The sequence below is a fragment of the Chrysemys picta genome, chromosome 3, assembly GCF_011386835.1.
Source record: "Chrysemys picta bellii isolate R12L10 chromosome 3, ASM1138683v2, whole genome shotgun sequence".
NCBI lineage: Eukaryota > Metazoa > Chordata > Testudines > Emydidae > Chrysemys > Chrysemys picta.
Genome location: NC_088793.1, coordinates 119,026,116 through 119,050,485, shown reverse-complemented (window position 1 = coordinate 119,050,485; position 24,370 = coordinate 119,026,116). Strand labels below are relative to the sequence as shown.

Here is a 24,370-nt window from a genome sequence, read left to right as displayed (position 1 = left end):
GTAAGAGTAATCAGTGACTCGGCTCTCAAAACTAAATGCAAAACTTACTTTCTTCAACTTGACGCTAGCACAGTTGTAACTAAAAACAGCAAAGATAAAGAGAGAAAAAGGAAGATGAGGAAAAAGAGCTGAAGAGGAGCAAGAGAAGGAAATGAACAAAACCCATACATAGCCCCAACTGCCTTAGGGAAATAATTGAGGAAAATTACACCACTAACATATTGAGATTTTTATTTTCACTTGGGAGGCACTCAGACACTAGAGTAGAGAGGGCCTGTGATGAGGTGTATAAACTGCACCAGAATCAGGGGGCTTAAGGGGCTGCTTTGGGCTGGAGAAGCCCTGCCACACAGCACCTGCAAGTCATGCCAGCAATGGAGGAAAAAGCTCCACTCAGTGGGCAGCCCTAGGAAAGGAGCAGGCTCTTGAGCTTCCCAGCTCCCATGAAAATACCTGGTAGCTAGCAGAGCCTCTATCCTCACAGGAAGGGAACAGAGACCCTGTCTGAAAAAAGGGGAAAGGGACCAAATCCTATAACTTGTGCTGGAGATCCAGTGAACTTTGGAGTGGACTCTGGCCCATCCTGGGCTGGGCCCCTCTGAAAAGGGGCTGAACTGAAACTGCCTACAGGTTGCCCCTTTCACCCTTTTGTTTTATTTGTTTTGCTGATCTTGGATTGATGGATTGATTCACTTAGAACTCCAAAAAGGACAGAAATCATCAGAAAGCCTTGGCTGAAGGGCTGAAAGCCAGCCATTGCTAGACTGACATTGAACACTCCTGTTGAAAGGAGCAGACTTGTGTGTGTGTACTTTCCATGTAGCAGCTGATGGGGACAGACAGGACTGGCTCTAGCTTTTTTGCCGCCCCAGGCAAAAAAAAAAAAAAAAGGCGGCCGGACTGCCGAAGCAAAAAAAAAAAACGGCAGCACATGGAGGGCGGTCAAGGCGGCTCACAGAGGGGTGAAAGGCAGCACCCGCCTGCTCCCTCCGCCCGTGGGCAGCCAGGCGCTGCAGCCCGCTCGAAGCTGGGCGAGAGGGGCCTCCGGCCTTGGGGTGCCTCTCCCGGCTGGGCAAGCTCCGAGGGGGCCGACACAGGCAGCGCTGGCTGGGGTCTGCAACCTCCACGCGGGGCCGGCATTGCAGCGGGTCTCGGCACAGTGTAAACAGCGCTGGGATCAGTGGGGCCCGTCCCTCCGCGGGCCGCCGCAGAACCCTCCCTCCCTCCGGTGTCTGCCACGCCGCCGCAGAACCATCCCTGCCACCACTGCTCGTCGGGCCGCCACAAAACTCTCCCTCCCTACCTCTGCTGCCCGCTGGCCGCCGCAGAACCCTCCTTCCCTGCCTCCGCTGCCCCCCGGGCCGCCGCAGAACCCTCCCTCCTTCCGGTGCCCAGGGGCTGCAGGAGGTGCTGGCTCAGCCGCTCCTTTAAAGGTGGCTCGGCCGGGCCGGGCTCAGAGCGATACGGGAGGCAGAGGCCGGTGCAGGCGGTGGGGAATGGCGTGTCCCGGGGAGCCCGGTGGCACAATGAGCGGCGGGGATCGCTAGTTCCTGCCCGCCCCGGACCGGGGTCCATGCCCCTGGGCTGGCTGGAATGCTGCCTCTTACAATGTGCCGCTCCAGGCACGTGCTTTCTCGTCTGGTGCCTGGAGCCGGCCCTGGGGACAGATCCCTGAAAGGCCCATTATAAGGACGTTGCTAGTCATATCCTAATTTTTTTGGCTCCTGAAGAGGAGAGTTCTCAATTATTATATAATGTTAGCTAACCAAAGCCTCCCCTTTTTTAAAAAAACCTCTTCTGCATAGTCCAAATACAATCAAAAAGTGGGACCATTGATTTATAGCTGACTATAGCACTGCTGACTATAGCACTGTAAGTCCCGTTTGTCTGTTCTGTTAATGACGTAAACAAACATTTTTCAACTAATGGTCCATTAAAGGTGAAGTTAGAGCAGGGGTCAGCAACCTATCAGAAGTGGTATGCCAAGTCTTCATTTATTCACTCTAATTTAAGGTTTCGTGTGCCAGTAATACATTTTAATGTTTTTAGAAGGTCTCTTTATATAAGTCTATAATATAGAATTAAACTATTGTTGTATGTAAAGTAAAGAAGGTTTTTAAAATGTTTAAGAAGCTTCATTTAAAATTAAATTAAAATGCAGAGACCCCCCGGACCGGTGGCCAGGACCCGGGCAGTGTGAGTACCACTGAAAATCAGCTCGCGTGCCACCTTCGTCATGCATGCCATAGGTTGCCTACCCCTGTGTTAGAGTATTAATGCATAGTGAAACAATATCAAGTGATGTCCACAAGTGTCAGCTATACTGGACCATGAAGCTTTATACAAATTATTCTAACTTCCAAACAGCCACAGCATACAAATATTTATCCTTCAGTCTTTTAGATTTATTAGTATTTTTGGTGTCATCTTCATGTGAAACTGATAATCTTTAAGGGCCTGATCCAGCTCCTCCAAAGTCAATGGGAGTTTTTCCATTAACGTCAGTGGTGGTTGAATCAGGCCATATAAGAATTCTGTTGTGCTAATTTAGCACAGTAAGTAGAATGCATGGCAGTGCCTGTGTCTCCTCTTTCCTACCTCATCCCTCCTTCACTTTCCCCTAAAATTGTACAACTGTTCTAAAACTCCTTAAATGGAATATACTCAGGAAAAAACAACCATCAAGGTGGTGTCCTGCTTATGAAAGACAATGGATTGTTCTGATACATTTGTATGCTGTGGCTGTTTTATATCTGTTGCTTGAATGCAGACATTATAGGAAGACAGCTTTGTTTAAATTAACTTATTTCATTACCGATCAAAGACTTTGCATCTCTCCCCTACTTAAAAAGACAGGTTTCCCACATTTAAAATAAAAAGGATGCTTTCAGATTATAAAATAATGTTAAAACACCACTTTAGATTATTTTAAAACTGGAAAAAAAAAACCCCACAACATTTTCCCTGTTTATGCTTATTTTCCCTGTTTATGCTTATTTTCCCCCCGCGTTTCTCAGTTTGGAAAGTGGAAATAGTCTGTTTGACTTATTTAACAACCCCTCTGATCAATTCAGTTTCACTGTCAGGGTCTCAAATAGCAGCACAATGTATAGATTGCAAACACTGCATGAGTAACATCTGCCTAAAAACGTTTCAATTCTAATTTGAAAATCAGAGAAACATTCCTATTTGTCCTATGGTCAATAAAAGGTGGCTTTTATAAAAACAGATTTTAGCTTAAAATTGATTGTTATGGTTGATTAAGAATTCCAATTTTAATATAGGAGAAAAAAGTTTTCCTGATTAGTAGATAGAATTTTTACCCTAACATCTAATGGATTGATTTATTTACCAAAGAAACTGCCTGCAGGCATCTATTCATTATATGAAGACCAACGGCTACCTTTCCCCACACAGCTTAGAATTCACGACAGGTATATGGATATTCTCTAACTATGAAGGTATAATTCTGCCAATCACTGCTTTATACCGAAAAGGATCACTGCTACATGCTGCAATTGCATTTCTGAGCTGGAGACATCTGCTTTCTACATTATTTTCTTGACTGCACAAGGTTCAGGATCACCAGTGTGTTACTCAGCCACATAAAACCCCAAATGCGTTCTAATTACATTGGAAAACTACTCGGGTTTGAATAGTGGTTAAAAATAAAAAGTAGATAATCACACTTTAATCACCTTACTTACCCTTCAAGGAACAATTTCCAGAAAAAAGGCAGGATGTACAGAAGAGAGGACCAAATGTTATTTCAGTTTACTATTTTAAAATATAATCAGGGCCTGACATAGCACTCACTTGCCAAAGGCAAGTAAGACGTTTTCTCTGAGTGACTACTTAACCATAAAATTTCTGTGGATACTAAAGCAAAATTAAATTTCTAGCCGTTACCTTAGCAGAGATAAATTTCCAAACGTAAACTGAGTGTGAATGATATTGTGTTGTCTTCTTGAGTCTGCAGACAGGCTGGAACTGTTTGAAGATGTGAACTGTCTACAGATCATATCCTGGCTGCAGAGCATAGCACAAGCCAATTACTTTGGAATTGCGACAGGAAAAGACAAACTTCTCACCCTCATTACAGTTTAGCCAAGGCAGCAGAGCTGTTCTGTGACAGCTACTCCAGACTCAAGGCTTGAGCACACTGTGATGCTTGTACCAGTCACATAAGCAGACTAACTGTAGCAGCAGATCAACCTATTTCATCCCTACACACTCCTGTTGAGTTACATGCAGGGAGTTCCCTGAAGATCTTGGCTCTCTAGCAAAAAAGTAGTGCAATACTCTGCACGGGCTCCCCAAAAATTGCTGCATCCTTTGTGCTGTGGAATGTCAGTGGTTCTCTCTTGATGAGTGGCAAAGAAAGGACCAGGATTCGCCTTTAAAGGAGGTGTGGATCACCAATCTTCATTTTCATGGGGGGTTAACTCCCACCAGTGATGCAAATCCCTAGTGTAGTTGCACTGCCCAGTGTAAGAAGTGCCCTGCATCACTGTAGTTTACCCCAGGTTCAAACTAGAGCAGGGGTTCCCAACTTGGTCTGCGGCTTGTTCAGGGTAAGCCCCTGGTGGGCTGCGAGACGCCTTGTTTACCTGAGCGTCCGCAGGTACGGCTGCTCGCAGTTCCCAGTGGCCGCGGTTCACCATTCCCGGCCAATGGGAGCTGCAGGAAGCGGCGCGGGCCGGCCACCGCTTCCCGCAGCTCCCATTGGCTGGGACCGGCAAACCGCAGCCACTAGGAGCTGCGACCGGCCGTACCTGCGGACGCTCAGGTAAACAAAGCGTCTCGCAGCCCGCCAGGGGCTTACCCTGAACAAGCCGTGAACCAAGTTTGGGATCCCCCGAACTAGAGTAAGATGCACTCAACGCAAGTCATTTTTACATTGTTTCAGTGCATTTGAACTAGGGACATGCACCGGTGCAGCAACATTAGTGTAACTATACCAGTGTGAAATGTAATCTCACTTATGCCCTGTCTACACTTAAAATGTATATCAACACAGCTACGGTGCTCAGAGGTCCGAAATCCCCATTGTAGACACAGCTATATCGATGGAAGAATGCTTCAGTTGACCTAGCTACTGCCACTCAGGGAGGTGGATACCTATAGTGATAGAAAAACCCCTTCCATTGCTGTGGTGTCTACACTACAGTGCTACAGTGACATAGCTACAGAACTGTGCTGCAGTGCAGAAAAGCCCTTAGTCTTTGTTTGTAATGGGATTTTAGCCTCCAGTTTAGCTCTACCAGGGCAAACCTCAAGTGTAGATGTAATTTACACTGGTACAATGTGAATTGCATGGGTGTAGTTTACTTCAGATGAGATCATGTCTTTAAACTAGAGGTTTGCACTGGTGCAGCTACAATGGTAGTTAAATAGCAGTGTAGATGAGCCCTAATTTCCCCCCTCAAAACTGCTTTATGGTTGAAACTTCCAGGAGGCTGTATTTACCCTCCTCCAAAATCCTCACATTAGCTGGTAGGAAGCAGGATAATTTTGTTAGCTAGTGACCTTCTGGATGATTTTATAACCATGTGAGTCTGGTATCTGTAAGCACACCACCATATATATTCATAGGAAGACTATCCTGCCCTCTAAAAGCACTTGAATGAAAAAAATTACAAAAACTGAACATGTAAGTTTTCGTTATACTCACCTACACAGTTATCACAAAGGCTGCAATGTGAGGCACGAGGTGGGCGGAAAATCTTGCAAGTGAAACAGTATTTTAGTTTCACTGTCTGTCCATTGATGATTACTTCTTTTGTTCTGGGAGGTGGACGGTATCCTCCTGAACTGGAGCCATTTGCAATATCTAACAGGGAAATAATTAAACATTAGATCAATAATTTAAATTCTCTTGCCAGATATGGGATAGGCACATTACTGTCATTTTAAATCCAATTTCTTTAAGATTTACATATATTTTATATATTTTTGTAGATTTATAATGCCTAAAAATAGTTTCGCTCTCTCCCAGACTCTGAATATCTAGGCAAATAACTCAAAATGTAATACATCACAAAAAATGAAAGAAAACCACAGCTAATTGTTTAAAAAAAAAAATCTAGCCACCTCAGCTTCTGTACCACAAAAAACAAAATCCCACACTCTTCAGCCTAGCCAGCACCTTTACTATTTACTTCATGTACGATATCTAAGACTGAGTAACACAAAAATCTCTTCAAACACAGACTCCATTTAGCTGGCCCCTCAGAAATATGCTTGCTCTTCATGGAGTTTCTTGTGATGTGCACATTTCTTCACTAAGAACTGGACTAACCATTAACACATTTAACAGAGGTGACTAAAGTCATTTTCAACTGGGGCAAGAGCTCTTGAGGATTTTTTTTACTTCACAAAATGGCTCTATCTTGCAAATTGCAGTAATTACTTTACAAGGGAGGTTTAGAAACATTTTAAAGGTCTTTAATTAATAAGACAAAGAAATGCAGTGTTCAGGCTGAATTTAATGCCCAAACTAGACATGTATACAATACACACCAACATTCTACCTATCATTAGAGCATTTGGCATATATGGCAAATAGCACAATGAGCGATGATCTTGAGACCCTTAAATATACCATGGTATAATGGAGTACATTCAGGACAGTATTTCACTCATCTTGCTTTTTGAGAGTTTAAAATCCAACACGTAGTGATATTTTAATGCAGCTGTTGTAGCTTAAAATTTGTTTACAAAGAAGTCTCTGCCTGCCATCTGGCAAAGTGATAGCTGAGATTATTTAGGACATGAGCATTTATTACTCCAGAAGCTAAAGCACTGGCTAGGTTAATAATTTTTAAGGATAAATTTTTGTATTTTAAATGCTTCTGAAGTGCAGATATATACTGAGAAACGTATGTGGTAAAAATGATGCCTTCTTACTCAAAGAACTGCCCTTGTGTATTCACAAAAAAATCTGATTACTTTAGTGACAAAATATAAGTTTTGCTGTCAGCCAAGCAGAACCAAAAGAGCTATGGTAGAGTGAAACAGATTATTTTCTGACTCTTGCATCATAAACAGAATTCTTAATTAAGTTGCAGTGTCAGGGCCACCTGTGCAGCCATGTTTTCTTCAAATGATGCCTGCAGTTACAACCTGGATGAGCATAAAAAGGTCTATGACTTGTCTACATTGAAGTATGAAACAGTAATACTATTACAGTTGCAAACATGCTATCCATCTAATAAATACAGTTACAAATATTTATAATATAAACAGGATCCTGACAAGCTTATGTTTCAGCACCCACTTCTGAAAGGACATAGAAATTGTATATTAAGGATAGTTACTATATATCTGCATCTTTAGGTAAAAGATTTATGAATATACTGAGCAAATATTGTTAGTTAATTTTCAGATTTAAAAACTAATTTTTTTTTTCAATGTAATTTATAATCTCCTGCTTTATTTTTAAAAAATTATTACAACAGTAAATGCTTGTTAGAATCTTATGGATAGCATATATATTTACAACCTTCACACAACCTTGAAGTTTTTTACTTGAAAACTGATAGCTCTCATTGAGCTGAATTTGTCATAGTTCAAGCATAAGAGACTATTCATAAAACAGATAAAACCTCTTGAACAGCACCTGATAATTACTGGATTTAATATTATAGCAACATGCTCCTGAGATACTAAGAATATGTCTACAGTGCAACATAAACCCAAGATTTGAATTCAGGCTCAAGTCTACCTCCACTTTCTTTCTGTCTACACACAAATCACACTAACTCAAGGCTCAGACCCAGAGTCCTCAGGCTACATGTGTTTATATAATATATATGATATGATTAGCATGATCAATGAAGAGGGAAACAATCTTTGGATTCCTTTTCATTTAGAACTAAGCTAAGCTAACATTGTGGCAGGCAGCAAGAAAACATTCATGCATACAGCATGATGTTTAGAACTTTACAGGTACCATGAGTGATTCCAGCCCCCAATTTAAAACGAAAAAAGGTGAGTTTTTTTTTTTTTGGTCTTTGTTAAATATGATTTTTTTAAAAATTAAAAAGGGAGTATTTTACAAATTTGCTATACAAATACATCATTTATCATAGGCTGCAGCACCAATAACAATTAAAAGTTTTACTACACAGCAATAAAAGTAATATGCTTAAGACCAAAAGAGATTATTTACAGGATATTTTTTTATATATATATACACACACATAGATAGATAGATATATATACACACACACATACACACAAGTAATATTTTTTGTTATAAAAAGATACTGTATCATTTATTTTTATTGCTACAATTGAGACTGCTAAGCACACTTACCATACTTTGAATGACATTACCACAAATATGGTAGCACTACCCTTTAATCATAAAAAAATCAATTTCATCCTTGGTGGAACTCCATTGACCTTAATGTAGTTATAATCAGGGATGAGTTTGACCTTAGGTGTCAATGATAGACTAAGAAAACGTAACAGTCTGTATTTGTCAGCCCTAATTAGGCTCCGAGTCAGCAAGATACTTAAGCAAGTACCTAAATTCAAGCATGTTAATAGTTCTACTGACTACTTAACTAGATAACATGCATGCTCAAAATTAGGCACGTAATTAAGTACATCACTTAAGTGGGGCTTTAATACATAGGACTTTCTAGAATACCTTATTCATTTATTCTACCACTTAATTTTGGAGGATTGCATTTCCAAACATTGGCTGAAAAGCTGAATGTGATTTTCTGCAATGACTGCTAAGTAATGGTCAGCATAACATGATGGTTTTTTAAAAAAGAGATTTGCTTACAGCTATACCAAACAGCCACCATATTAAACAGTTAACCACAGGTCTAGTAAAACCATGCTTGATATCAGTTTTGATCAGAGTTTTTTCTACCACAATTCAAGCCATAGTATGGATAGGCCCTTCAGGAAGTAGATCAGCTTTCACCCAAAAGCAGGAGTTCATCATCACCATTACTTTCATTTACATAGCTTTGAATATTATCAGCTACTGTAAAATTATCCAGACCGTTCCTTTCTTTCGTTTTCACTTTCCTATATCCATTCATAGTATGTGTCTTCATGTGCCCAAGTACATGACTACATCCTACTTATCTCCATATACATAAAACATATGCACTAAACATGTAATACCTAGAAAATACATGGCTTGTGTTAGTATTATTTTACTTCAAGTTGAATACGATATAGATGTGAAATTTTCTTGGCTCTCTTTTCAGAGACACTTTACCTTTTCCAAAATGAAATTTGTATTTGGGGAAAATTTACATTAAGGGTCAAATCCTGATCCCAATAAGGGCCAAGTCACAAGAGTTTTGCTATTAATTTCAAAGGGACAAGAATTTGGCCCTAAAACAATATATTGATAAAGCAATAATTTGGTTTTTTTCCTGCCGCAGTAAAGGCCTAGTGTGGCCAAAATTCGTCATGAATGAACTCTGACATCTCTAAGACACAAAAGTAAATGTAAGCAGAGTCAGGATGAGCTCTACCCTGACATCTGGTGGTGAATTATGGCGAGTGTGGAAAAGAACTCCAGGGGCTGATCTTGTTTGCATAGGCACACCCACTCGCCTGGCATGAAACAACAGCAACTCAAAGTGGTTACTTTGGCTGGTGTGGGATCCCCAGTTTTCTCTGTTATTGGGGCAGGAAGAATAAAGTTTTGTTACCCTGATTCTGTGAATCAAGGCCAGTGGAACTGTGTGAGTCCTTCACCATTACCTAAGTAGAACTTGATGGACAAGGGGCATGGGTTACAAAACCCAGTGAATAGAGAGAGGATGGGGACAGGTATTTGTACCTGATGGTATGGGCCCTCTCTGAGGGTTTGAAACACCAATTGCACTACCTCCTCTCTCCACTGTTGAATGTCAGAGCTAACTTTGATTCCATTAGGAGTCTAGTTACAGGCTGCTGAGCTGAATTCACTTTGGGCTAATGGTGCACTAGCACTGGGGCTCCCCTACTATGAGCTGACATTGCCAAGAGCTGAAATCATAAAAGAGCTAAAGTTATTAAGAGCTGAGATCACTAAGGCTGTGTTAACTAGTGGGGGAGCCTGAAGCTATATTGCTAAGCGGCTGGCGGAGCAGCTAGCAGAGTGGAGCCTCGTGGGGACGGTTGGAGCGGAGCTGAGCGACTCACAGGTCGGTGAGCAGAGCGGAGCGGCTGGAGGAGCAGCTAGCAGAGCGGAGCCTTGTGGGAGAGGCCCAAGGGACGGCTGAAGTAGAGCAGAGCTGAGCGGAGTAGCTGCCAGAGCAGTTCGTGGGACGGCGGGAGCGGCTCACGGGACAGCTGGTGGAGTGGAGCGGCTCGTGGTGAAGGCTGCGGTGGAACCCCGTCAGCCTCGGATCACGTAAGGTGCCCCTTAACACCCTGCGTGCCCCCCCCCCCCGAACTCTGGGGCTGCACTGACCAGGGACAGAGACTTTGGGGGGTTGTTGGACTTTTGGGACTTTGGTGATCCTTGGGTTGCTGGACCCAAGAGACTTTAGGGTTCTGGGACTTTGGTGATTCTTGGGTTGCTGGTTTCAAGAACCAACAGGAAAGGACACAGCCCAATTTGCTGGGGTGGGTTTTTTGCTCATGGTTTGTGTTATGAATCCTGTTTGTGGTGTTTTTCCAATTTAATGCTGATGTCGTTTACCTCATGTTATTAAACATTTTCTGTTACACTCAGACTCCGTGCTTGCGAGAGGGGAAGTATTGCCTCTTAGAGGCGCCCAGGGGGTGGTATGTAATTGTCCCAGGTCACTGGGTGGGGGCTCGAGCCGGTTTTGCATTGCGTTATTGAAACGGATCCCCTAGATACAGAACCCGGCCCTTGTTGCTGCCAACTTAGATGGGCAGAAGGGTTACATAAATATGAAACAGATCTTACCACAATAAGGAAGGTCCTCTTTTTGTGTAACCATCTAAGTCCATGCTGCACGCTTAATTATAAACAACAATGGGCTACATGGAGGAAAAGTCAGTATCTATACAACCAGGAGCTTAAAACAGCAGAATGGCATTCCTTTGTTTACAGTCTCAAGGGAGAACAACAGAACTTCTCACTCTACCAAAACATTGAGAATGTGATTTTAAAAACCTAAACTAGTGCTGTTTACTGCATTCCACTTGTAACTCTTGATCTGTTATTGACCTGAAGACTACACTGACATTTACAAGAAGACTTACTGTCCCAATTTAGAAAAAAAGAAAAGATTACAAGAGTAACTTTCCATAATCTTTTTGAACTCTAGAACTCTGTTAAACATGAAGCTGCTATTTTCTCTTTCTGTCATGAGATTCTGGTTCACTGAGAGGAGAAAAGGAAAGAATGGAGGTTAGAGTGCTCTGGAAGACCTGCCTGGCAAGCAACAGTGTCTTATTTATCTTAAAATGTTCATAAAATTAGCCATACTGTATCAGACAATTAGCCTTAAGTTAGTACCCTGCTTCTGGAACGTAAGCAAAACATAACCAAGGTGTACTCTCAAAACAATATTTGCTTGGCAAATTGTGCAGTACTATAAAAGTTGTTGGGGAAGAGGGGAATTTCCTTAAAAACACTGGAGTGATTCAGATTATATTCTTTAAGTTAGGGTTACCATATATAACAAATAAAAAAAGAGGACCCTCCACGGGCCCTGGCCCCGCCCATTTCCCCACCCCAGCCCCGCCCCAACTCCGCCCAACCCCACCCCCTCCTCCCTCCCACTCCCAGCCATGTGAAAAGGGCTGCCCGAGAGCTACCGGCTTCACGGTTTGCCGGGCAGCCCCCAGACTCTGTGCCCCCGGCCGGCGCTTCCCCAGCGCAGCTGGAGCCTGGGAGGGGAAGCGCCCAGCCGGGGGTACAGGGTCTGGAGGCTGCCCGGCAAACCGTGAAGCCGGTAGCGCTTGGGCTTCGGGCAGCCCCCATGCCTCTGGACCCTGCGCCCCTGGCCGGGCACTTCCCCTCCCGGGCACCGGCGGCGCAGGGTCCGGAGGCATGGGGGCTGCCCAAAGCCCGTAGCGCTCGGCTCTTAAACAGAGCCGAAGAGTCTGGGGAGGAGCAGAGCCGCCGCGGCCGGAGGCTCTGCTCCTCCCCTGACTCTTCGGCTCTGTTTAAGAGCCGAGCTGCCCGAGCGCTACCGGCTTCGGGCAGCCCCCATGCCTCCGGACCCTGCGCCGCCGGAGCCCGGCCGGCGGCTGGGGTCCGGAGGCAAGGGGGCTGCCTGAGTTCTTAGGGCTTTTGGACATGCTGAAAGCAGCAGCAACATTGAACAGATTTGAAGCAACATGGCCTAAGAGATGAATCTGGGAGGGTGTGTGTAAGATTTGAAGAGATACATGGAAGAAATCAGTGTGAAGATATCGAAGAAATACAAAGCATTTCCCTTTCTTTTCTTCTCTGTAGATATGCCCTTTATAGTTTGAGAGGAAAAATGCCATGACCATCTCTTTAGAAATTTATCTGCAGCACCAATGCTATGCAGAGAGATTAACATTCATGAGGAACTGTTAATCTCTCCTACACATATTGGACAAACCCAGACTCAGGGGATCTCCTCTTGATAAATTCATTCCTCTTACCTCAGTTATCTTTTTCCATGTGGCTTTAATTAAAAAAAAGTGCAGTTGCACTATATTTTTTTCTAATTGCCAAGAATAGACTGAAGAGTATTCCAAATTAAATTTAATGTAAGACTGATAAAGCAATATCAACGTTTACATTTTAACTGCACAGAAGATAGGAAATTCCAAGTTATAATTCTCACAGCAGCAGTTGCCTCTTTGCATGTACCATGGAATATGGGGTTAAGATAGGTCTGGGGATGGGGAAGGAGAGGGAGATAGGAGAAGAGTGGGACAAAGATTTTGGGGTGGGAAGATAGGGGCAGAAGGGTTTCTAACCATTAAAGCACATTCTCCTCAAGAACCTGGAACTGAATCCAGGATTCATGAGTCTCTGCATTCTTTGCTATCAGCAAATAATTGTGAAACCCAGTAGCAAACTGTGTGTCTAATCCCAGTTTAAGTGCCTGATTCATATAGAGGACAACCACCTACTACTGCAACTAGTTATTCCGTTAGCTCAAGCGTCAGACATCTGTGATGTCTATCTAAAGGTCCAAAGCCTGCTCATGACCCACACTGGAAGTTAATATGGTTCCACATGATGGAATTTCTGTTGGATTTGTTTGTTTGTTTTTACTTAAACTTAGGAAATTACATAAAGAACATTAAGGTTGCAAAGTCAAGCACTCAAAAGTTAGGAAATGCCAAATCTAAGGTTGCCTATGTAACCTTAATTTGACCCCTATGATTCAGTAGTAGAGAGGTTGTTTTAACTCTGTATTTGGCACTGGTACGATTGCTTCTGGAATACTGTGTCCAGTTCTGGTGTCCACAATTCAAGAAGGATGTTGATAAATTAGAAAGCGTTCACAAAAGAGCCACAAGAATTATTAAAGGATTAGACAACATGCCTTATAGTGATAGACTCAAAGAGCTCAATCTCTTTAGTTTAAAAAGGAGAAGGGGTGATTTGATTACAGTCTGCAAGTACCTAGGTAGTGAACAAATTTTTCATATTGGACTCTTCAATCTAGCAGAGAAAGATATAACACGATCCAATGGCTAGAAGTTAAAGCTAGACAAATTCAGACTGGAAATAAGGTGTAAATTTATTTAACAGTGAGGATGATAAATCACGGACCAATTAACCCAGATTTTTGGTGGATTCTCCATCACTGGCCATTTTTAAACCGAGAATGGATGTTTTCCTAAAAGATATGCTCTAGGAATTTTTTCAGGGAAGTGCTATGGCCTGTTCTATACAAGTGGTCAGCTTAGATGATCACAATAGGCCCTACTGGACTTAGAATATATTAATCTACATGATCAACTACGATTTTTTCAGCCTGATGCACATGTCTGACACATACATTTTCAGCCAGTACACTTAAAAATTTGGGAAAGTTTTAAGCAACTAAAAACAGGGTCTCAATGGATAGTTTCAGGCAACCTTAATAATAGGCAGCATAGCAGTGCTGCCTATAATTCTGTCTGCCTTCCACCTCCACAGTTTTTAGGATTTTTTTAATCATCCAGGACAGATTTATTCCTTGTATTCTTTCTGAATTTTACATCTTGTTTCCAGAGAATGAAAATGAAAGTGAGAAAGCTAAGCTACTCTCTTCACCAATTAGCCAGGATTTTAAAGTAAACACTGCATCCTTCAATAGGGACCAATAGCGCCTTCCATTGACATCCAAAGGCTGTTATGCTCCTGCCACTTTCTGTGTAGACAATCGCATTACATAAACATCTCTTAAAATCGACTATTATTACAGTCATCTGAAAACCATGGGTACACTTAAAAGTTCCACATAGGAGTGCTGGGTGCCAAAACTGCAGATCTAATTTGTTGTTCTGAAATTTGTGTACTAACTTCAGATAGCTATCAGTGCACCTGTTCATCTATCTTGCCAAACAGCAGGATTCTAGTGATTTGGGGGGGAAGGGGAGAATCATCACAGCAAGATAGTTACTCTAATAGCCATCATGAATCACTTTTGTAATGTTTCAGATAATCAACAGTATTATTATCTTTATGTATAGTTGCTAAGAAGTTATGATTTCTTTTTTAGTTTAAAAAATGACTAAAAGCAAAAGTTTAACATAAAAGAATAATAGATTGTACAGGTTTCTGTTTGGAATAAGTTCCTCAAAAACTTCATGATTACTATTACTGGTGTATAACTATCTAGTAAATTTCATTAGCATTTTTATTAACAGGATTATAATTTTATTTTTGCCTAGAGGCCAAGTTAGAACCAGACTGAAGAGCCTTGAGAGCCCTTTGGTAAGAGGAGTGGGACTGCAGAATCTTCTAGGATTATTCTCAATTATTTTGTCCTGTTTCATTTTATTCTCTCCTGCATTTGCTTTCAAATAGAGATTGGAGAGTCTCCTCATTGCTGGGGGAGGATTTATTTTCTGTGTGCACTGAATTTTCAAAAACTGTCCAAGGAATAATTCCCTAGAATCTTCTATATTTGAGATATTAATGATCTGCATATTTAGAATACTGTCTAAGCATCAGCTCTTCTCCTCCCAATAAATTTTCACTTGGGTTATTGTAGCAAACCTCCCCCAGTGAGGAAAGAAACAAGAGAATTATAACCAGAATGGACTATTTAAGCATAACTCACTCCCAGTGGAGATTTCTCTTCCCTTTTAGCCAGTGGTTCTCAATTTTTTTTAGAATGGGATCACATACTCAAGGAGGAAATGGAGGGTCAGAACAACCCCTGGACTTGTTTGCAAAATCTTGCCACACCCCAAGTTAATAAAATGACAGGCTATTTCCGCAATTCTACTAGTGCCGTAATTGAAACATCTGGGTTTAAAGAAACCCTCTCTACAAACACTCTGTAATTTGTTAGACTAGATTTTTAGATGTTTTTATTTGTTTGTTTGTTTTTTCTTTTGTTCACTTGACCAAGGAAAGAGGATTTGGGGAATAGTTAAATCTCATCTGAACTTATCAAGCAGCAATTTGGAGAATCATGGGTACTCTAATACTCTTGAAGCAGTATGTGCTGTGCCTCTCAAGATAAGAACACTGCAGCTAATTCAAAGTCAACGTGTTATCAAATTCCAATTTAGTCCTATGTGCACAACAATTTTTAGAACTGAATGGTGTGATTGTGGGGCCTAAAGATCTGATATTGTCTCAGTTTCATTTTCTCTACAACCTTGTATTAGCCTTAAACCTTTGCAAAGATACTAACCAACTATCCAATACTGAGCATCACCCTGCCTAGATGCCCATAGCAGTACTCCGAATCCTCAAGAATTTTTCTAAAGACAGTGAATTTCAATCCCAAAAGGCAAGTCTAAATGCTCGCACATGATAGAATGTTCTCAAATTACCATTTCTGAGGCCACACAGACACCTTGAGAAATTCCTTATGAATTCCAATTAAGGAATATACGATCAACATTTGTAGACTATGTCTCAAAATTTAGTACCAAAGAGATTAATTTATGAGAAACCAAAATACACTCAGTGTAGGAATCACTTAGCTTTTTAGATTAGCTCTTTCCAGAAATCAACCTTTACAGTTGTTACCAATCTGCCTCAACCAATTTTACTGACTGATGCACATTTTCAGTTTCCAAAAATAATCTAAACTGTATCAAATATAAGTTTGTATCAAATACAAATAAAGGAGTCATTCACCAAACTCCCTCCCACTGACCGTAGTAAAATCCAATCAATCCACTTGTTGGATCTTATCCCAAAGGAGACTTTTTCTGGGATAACCTGTAACTTACTTTCAGTTTGTGTGTGTGCAGATATAGGGCAAGAAAAGAAGGCAGATCAACATTTCTGGAGACAATATGTCTACAGAGCAAATACAGAACAAGCTGTAGTTCTGCATCCCCCACACTGACCCACTAACATGCCTCAACCTTTACCCAAAGAGAACTCCTTCTTGACAGACAGATCAGTGTCTATATCCATTCAAAGTCTCTTTGTTAAAGTGGTCAACAAGAGGACCAATTAGCATCAAATGTGATGGTGGTTTTTCTGATATGGATTTTTGTCTACAGGGAACTGAATTGAGACCAAACTCATTTCATGAAAAACAACCTACAATTGCCAGGTGATAACTTTTTTATTGAAATATTCATGTTTTCCCAGTAATTTTCATATAGGAATCCTAATGGTTAAAGAGCCTTAATATTCTTAAATCTCTTTACTCTTTATTCAAGTCATACAGATATGTTGCACTCCTTCAGAAATAAATATAATAAAAGTCTAATTACACCATTTGGGAAATATTTGGAACTGGGTATTTGTCATAGGAGAAGATGATAAAAAGAAGATTTGGCAATTGAGGATTTACTGTGTTTGATGGTTGTAGGGGTGGTGGGAAGGGAAGTGGGAGTCATGGGAGCCACTGGAAGAGTTAAGCAGTTGGTGATGGGAGATCAGATTCAGACAAAAACTCCATTGGGGAGAATATACATTTCTGTGTCATATATTCATGCAAAGTACCTCATGACAGCTTCTTGGATTAAAAGTACGCATCCTCAGGATTCAATAAATATATTTTCCTTTAAATTATAATTAAAATAAAAATATTTCTCCTATTACTTTCAGCTCCAGCACTAAAATAGGCAAAGAAAGTGCACATTTCCCCAAATATTATAATAAAACTGAAGCAATACTACTTAAAAAAATCCTTTACTTCTGTAACCAGCACAACCACAAAAGGGCTTTTTGTGGAATACCAGAATTTTTTTTTATTGTTCATTTACACAATAATTATGACAACGTCACAGGATAAGAACATAAGAACAGCCATACTGGGTCAGACCAAAAGTCCATCTAGCCCAGTATCCTGTCTTCCGACAGTGACCAATGCCAGGTGCCCCAGAGGGAATGAACAGAACAGATAATCATCAAGTGATCCATCCCCTGTTGCTCATTCTCAGCTTCTGGCAGACAGAGGCTAGGGACACCATCCCTACCCATCCTGGCTAATAGCCTTTGATGGACCTATCCTCCATGAATTTATCTAATTCTTTTTTGAACCCTGTCATAGTCTTGACCTTCACAACATCCTCTAGCAAAAAGTTCCACAGATTGACTGTGTGTTGTGTGAAGTAATACTTCCTTTTGTTTTAAACCTGCTGTCTATTAATTTCATTTGGTGACCGCTAGTTATTGTGTTATGAGAAGCAGTAAATAATACTTCCTTATTTACTTTCTCCACAGCAGTCATGATTTTATAGACCTCTATCATATCCCTCCTTAGTCGTCGCTTTTCCAAGCTGAAAAGTCCCAATCTATTAATCTCTCCTCATATGGCAGCCGTTCCATATCACTAATAATTTTTGTTGCCCTTTTCTAAACCTTTCACTGAATACATTTTTCATAATCAAAAATTGAGTACATAATGTGCTGAAATTTAAGTCAGTTACTGGGACAGTTGTTTTGTTTTATAGCCGAAAAATAAAGTCTGAGACCTGTTTATGAAAAGCTCAGGAAAAAGCTATAATACTTTCTAAATAAAAAAATTATTTGGAGTGGACTGTAGAAAATGCTGCATGACCATGCATCCCCCATTGCCTCTGCACCCATCTCATCCCAAATGGGGAGCATAGTGTGGGAGGAAGAAGGGCTTGTGGATCCAGCAAGTTGCAGACCCACTGACCTGATGTTAATACTCAGATGCCACTGTGTGGCAGGATACACAGAAATCCCCTGTGGAGTACAGCTCTCTGGCATGTAGGGAAGGCAGATCGCCACATAGGCTCCCTGCGTCCCATCCCTCAATGCAGCACAGTGGAACCAAACTAGTTCTGCTGTGGACCCTCCAATCTGCTGAAGGGGGACAGGGGTTTACCGCTAACACACCAGTGATCAGTGAATCAATTACTATATTTTATAGTAATACAGAAATACAATTGTATCTGTAGAATAAACACAAGCCAATGACAAACTTGTGTCTCCTTCTATAAAACACAATCAGTTTTCTTCCAGCTGCAACTGTTCTGAAACTGAGCCCTTCAATCAAAACTTGTGTTAGGATTTCAATCATACTGCAACCTCAAGATTCAAACACTGCAAAAAATGCAACCATTACAATTTACAGGGCTATTCTCTGGTTCTATAAGATATTAAAAATGAACTGGTTACCTTAAATCTCTGCCAAAGGGTTTGAAAAAGTATTCTAAAGTAATGCATGTAAAAAGTGATAAAAATACCTTTTTTTGGCCCACAAAATCCACCATGTGGGAAAACTTGTAGGTTTCATAATTTATTTTTGTACTTTCATAAGTGTCATTGGAGAAAGAAAAGCCAACTATGGCATCAAAAGAGGAACAGAGGAAAAGGTCATAATTTGTATCAGATGGAAGACTCCTATATATGCACAGCCTCACAGTTCAACTGTAGCTTAACATACTTAATTGTAATGGTTTGTGTCTCTTCTGTTCTTACCAGAGTGTAGCTTCCTCTAAAAATTGACTATTGAAGTTGCACTGTAGGGTTTCATGTATGTTTCCCAAGGAATTCTGTATCAAATTAACACAGTGTTGTTGGGAGTTTTTTTGTTTGTTCTTTTTTTGCTTTAGTAAAAAGATTTTTGAATCAGCAACTCTGCAAGGGCTTTGACAGCCAAGTAGCATATCTTTTGGTGTTGACATTTGCAATTATAAAAACTCTGCAATTAGAACTTAGTAAATAATTGCCTTGATGTATGAGCCATATCAGAATCTAGCTCACTGTTCCATAGTTGTGTTGGCTCTGCATGAATAAAAAATAATAAAAGTGTAACTGTTGTCACTGATGGGCAACCTTCTATGGACTATGTCTTCCTATGTGCTTGTATGCCGCCTAACACAAATCAGTACAGCCCTGTGAGGATACAAAATTTGTATCCCTATCCAATCTGCAATCATGGTCCATGGATATAAAATAACTATCTGCAGATTTGCGGGGCTCTACAAATCAGTCCCTGTTCCTAGCTGGGGCCCTTCAGCAGACAATATAAATAAACAACATCAATGTCATAATTAGATGTGATCCAACACAAGGTATGTTACTTAAGAAGGTGCAGAATTTTTAAGAATTTAAAAAGTATTGCATGCCAGTGTCACTTTTCTTCCCATAAACACTTTAAAAAGTACACAAGTATTTTCCTATGCAGTAGGGAACCTTGCATCATATATGGAGAAAAGGCCAGTAACAAATTACAGCAGTAAACTATCATTCTCCATGCCCACCACTGTGGTCAGCAACGTCTGACTGAAGAATTCCTCAGTCCCTTTTCTAGGAGAATCAATACTATTTGTTAGTTGAAATAGTATTATTTCAGAGTGATTACTGCTGAGATGGGAGTTTGTCCTCCACAAGCTGAGCAGCATTCTGCCTCCACACAGTACATTCACACTTGGAAGGAAAGCGAAGGGACAATGACAGACCTTCTGTGTTACCTATTTGTCTTTCCAGGTCTGCTGCTTCATCTGGTGTTGCACGTGGGAGGACTCCAGGATCACTGAAACTAGTACGCATCAGGGTCCCCATCACGAAAAAGAACAGAATCCCACCTATTGCAGGAATAGCAGGTGTAATCTTCTCTGACAAATATGGACAACTACAAGGGAGGGGGAAAAAGAAATAATTGTTAAACTACTAATGTCAAATAGTGCAGTACATGTTCTCAGAAACTATTAAGTTACTTGCCATTAAAGATCTATCTAGGTTAAGATTTTACATTCTATTAAGTCTAGATTGCTTTGCAGTGGAATGCTACTTTTAATAAATCTGAAAGGTGGCTTTAAAAAGCCACACCTATCACTATCCTCTAGTACTGGTTTAATATAATAAAGACTCAAAGAGCATAACAACCACCGCATTGTTAAGTAATATTCCCTTATTACACATAAAACAATGGGAAATTTTTTAAAAGTGAGGAGGTAACACATAGGAAGAAATTCAATGAATTCTATAAAATGAATTATACTCCACTGTTAGAGGAAATGCACAAGGACGTACATAAATGGCACATGCTTCCTTTATCCCCCTTGGGAGGTATCAGTGTTATGAAAATAGAATGTGGTGCCTCAAGCTTTTGTTTTCTCTCTCATTCCATTCTTTGTAATTTATTCTGTAAGCTTGTTTATTTGCTTTAAAAATAAAAGGAGTGCAACAACAGTGCAACACACATGGAAATGAACAACCAAGGTGGTCCACGGCAATGATAGCCCTTTTTCAGAACAGTAGAGCGTTTATTGTTACCAGACTTAAAAAATGATTACTGATTACTGGGCTGCAAGGCTATAAAGCACACAGATTTTTTTTTTTTTTAATTATTCCACTCAGAAAAATCATCATAGATGGAAGCACTGGAACCTAATTTAACTCACAATCATGGTTGTAAGTGAAACGAGAACAACCATTTTCAGTTGTACTTAGACACTGTACAGTATAAAACTCCGGCTAATCTCAGAATAACACTAGGTATTGATGGATCATCCTGGTATATGCATGGACTTAAATAATCCAAGCAGTGTGTTATAGAACAGGGAAAGTCAAAATCCCACCCCATTTGATGTATTTATATTCACAATTTAAGCTTTAGTTTAAACCAACAATAAACTGAAAAGCAAATTTCTAGCCAGGTCATGGTTGACAATATAACCTTCCAGATCTGAACCAAGTGTAACCAGCATTGCCTTCCCTAGTCTGCAGATGATCGGAAACAATGACTAAGGGTAGGTCTACAATGCAATCGGGATATGCAGTGTAGACATACCAGAACTAGCTTTGATTGAGGTAGCTTGCTAAAAATAGCAGAGTAGCCACAGTGTCATGGGCTTGCCAGCTAGCTTGATCAAAGTTAACTTGGACATGCCTGCGTGTGCTGCAACTGTCCCCCTCTCCCCATGAACCTCACTGGGATACTAACTGCCACGCTAAACAATGACAACATTAAATATTTCCATGGCTGATCACTTTAGCAGAGGGAATGGGGAAACGGTAGAAATAATAATTAAAAGTTCAGTTACTGTATAAAGACCATATTTCACCCTGTGCAAAGCTCAGGGTGAGAGTTCAGATGTGGATGGACAACAACATGTAGTCCTAAATTTTTACTCTAGCCCATGGCACGTAATTCTATTAACAATGGAATATGGCCCTTTGACACACAGAATTCGACACTGCTGTTATAGTAGCATGTTAGGGAAGGAAAGTTAAAGTACCAACAAAAAAAATGACTTGGTTGAAAGAATAGTCCTAAAAGATCTAATACAATTTAAATAACTGCAGATGAACTTCACAAAGTTTAAGAAATCAGTTCTTAACTTGTTTAATATATCAGAAAAGCCAGTCAAAACCAACAACCTACAAGTATCTTTTATACAAATCTGAAACTATTATAGCGGTCAATATATGTCTTGTGCATGCAGAATTATTAAAAATCAACCCACTGCATTGGACTCTGAAACAACAGTGCAAGTCGGCTCTAAGGATATATTTTGAAGTGAAATATTGGGAACATGAAACCTTACTATTACAATAAATAATCAATATTAAATAAAGCACCGTACATTATTTTTGGTTGCATTATTCATATCAGACTCCAAAGAAACGGGAACTAAAAGTCTGTAGGTCACATAAGTGCTGGAAGGTAACTTGAGATATACCTGTGGAACAGTAAAAAGCTATAAAAATTTTGGACAAATGCCAAAGCAGCACTGCTGACAATGTTTAGATATAGACTTCATCCAGAATCACCACTCATTCTAGGAATGATACTTTAAGCATCCATTTTTAATGGTCACCATAAAATATGTAATCATTTGTTATGTGCTAAGATTAGCATTCCATGATATTGATGGAAAAAAATCCAACTTCCCACATCAAAAGATTAAAAGACCAAAGAGGCAATACATTGTATGACAAATGAGAAAATTATCTAACAAAAATATTAAAATCTCTTGATAAATATCTAGCTGAAACACAATCAAACTCTGAAGAAAATCAGACCCATCAAAATTTGAAGATACTGTTTCACTCCTTACAAGAGAAAGGGCTTGTCTAAACTTAAAACTTGGGTCTGTCAGAGGATTAAAACAATCGCAATTAATCATGTGATTAAAAAAACAATCATAATCACAATTTGAATTAATAGGATATTGGTTAAAGAATAACAGAATACCAATTTAAATTTATTTTAAATATTATTGGATGTTTTTCTACATTTTCAAATATATTGATTTCAATAACATAGAATACAAAGTATATGGTGCTCACTTTATTTTTTATTACAAATATTTGCACTGTAAAAAAGATAAAAATAGTATTTTTCAATTCACCTCATACAAGTACTGTAATGCAATCTCTTTATGGTGAAAGTGCAACTTGCAAAAGTAGATTTTTTTTTTTTTTTAAACTTGGAGGAAATTAATTTGTCAATACTTGTAAGACACGTTGAAGATTCAAAGCACTACAAAAATGCTACTTAGTAATAACCTGGAACCAACTGCTCTGATGTTCTATGAAAGGGACACCATCAATTTAAAAAACCATTTCTACCTGGGAATTTGATCCCTATTAGATCAATTAATGTGACCTCCTGTATAAGATAAGTCATAGAATTTCACCCATTTACCCCTGTATTGAGCCTAATAACATGTGTCTGACTACAGCATATCTTCCAGGAAGCCCAAGTAATTCCTCAAAATTACTGTAAATGGATTAGAAAAACAGTATTTATTTTTCCCCCCACTGTGTTTACTGTCTCCACTTGACAGAACTTGGTGGAGTCAGTTTCACTCAGTTGCACTTCCTGTCTCATTTTGTAGCTGTGCCAGATAGGGCAACTTCCTGCAATATGTCTGGGAGATCATATCGTATTAAGTGCATGAATGGTTTATATATTATTGCAGTCCAGGGATTGTGTGCACTCCACAGGATTAACACAGCAGCTCCAGGAAGTGAAAATAGTAAGGGAGGATTAAAGCGAGTTATTCAGATTATAACACCTCCACAGAGGACCAACTCCTGGGAAAGCTCACATATTCTGGTTCAAACTGGATTCTCCAGAGACCAGAAAAACAGCCCAATCTTAAACTTACTTTGGGACTTTGTTCTGATTCCTTTAGACTAAAAACTGGTATCAACTTGTAACCATGAGGAAACCCAATTGTGGGGTTTGAAGGACTGACATTGTCACTTGAGGGTGATGACTGGTTAGCTTTTTAGCGTGCATGTAGGTTCTTTTCTTGTTTTTATATGCTCTCTCTGAAATTCTTTCACCTTCAGAATAAATGTGTTTGCTTAGAAGGAGCTCTCTGGTAACTTGTAACTGCTGGCAATATACTGTTTATAGCCCTTGAAAAGCCAAGCATAGGAAATGCCTTTTAGGCAGACGGGCTTGCTGGGGACAGCACAGTGTAGATCGGGGAGCTGTGCAGTCTCAAAACCCCCAGTCAGAAGGGAGTGAGACACTGATCTCCACTCAAGAGAGTGACAGCTGGAAGCCAGAAACGTTTAAGTGGGTGTTTTTGTAGGACCACGGAGGGGAAAAATACAAGTGCAGTTACCTTGAAACTGTGACACTAGCATGATGATAATCACAGATTGCACACTGCTTTAGAGGAAGAGCTCATACATATATCTGCCCTAGGTTCTGTAAGAGGGTGTTCTCCGCTAACGGAAGTAGCAAAGCTGACACTGAAGAAACAGCAGGCAGACACATGCAGAGAGAGGAAGAAAATAAAAGACCTAAGTTTGTCTAGTATGATTATTCTCAGCCTGCCCAGGTGGCAGTTTTAAACAGCAAAGGAGCAGGAAAAA

General features: G+C 40.2%; 1 protein-coding gene across 7 annotated transcripts in view; it reads right to left on the bottom strand.

The window, feature by feature from the left end:
• The window catches only part of LOC101943505 (palmitoyltransferase ZDHHC14), a 324,118-nt gene that overhangs the window by 216,548 nt on the left and 83,200 nt on the right, over nt 1–24,370 (bottom strand). For 4 of the 7 annotated variants that reach the window (XM_008177690.4, XM_008177694.4, XM_024112258.3 and 1 more), the window contains exons 2-3: nt 19,990–20,162; nt 5,675–5,833 (exon numbers count right to left, since the gene is read on the bottom strand). In XM_008177690.4, the coding sequence (XP_008175912.1) occupies nt 5,675–5,833; nt 19,990–20,162 (332 nt within the window). The remainder of the gene's footprint in view (nt 1–5,674; nt 5,834–19,989; nt 20,163–24,370) is intronic. The other 3 variants (XM_008177692.4, XM_024112275.3, XM_024112277.3) reach the window with 1 other exon arrangement.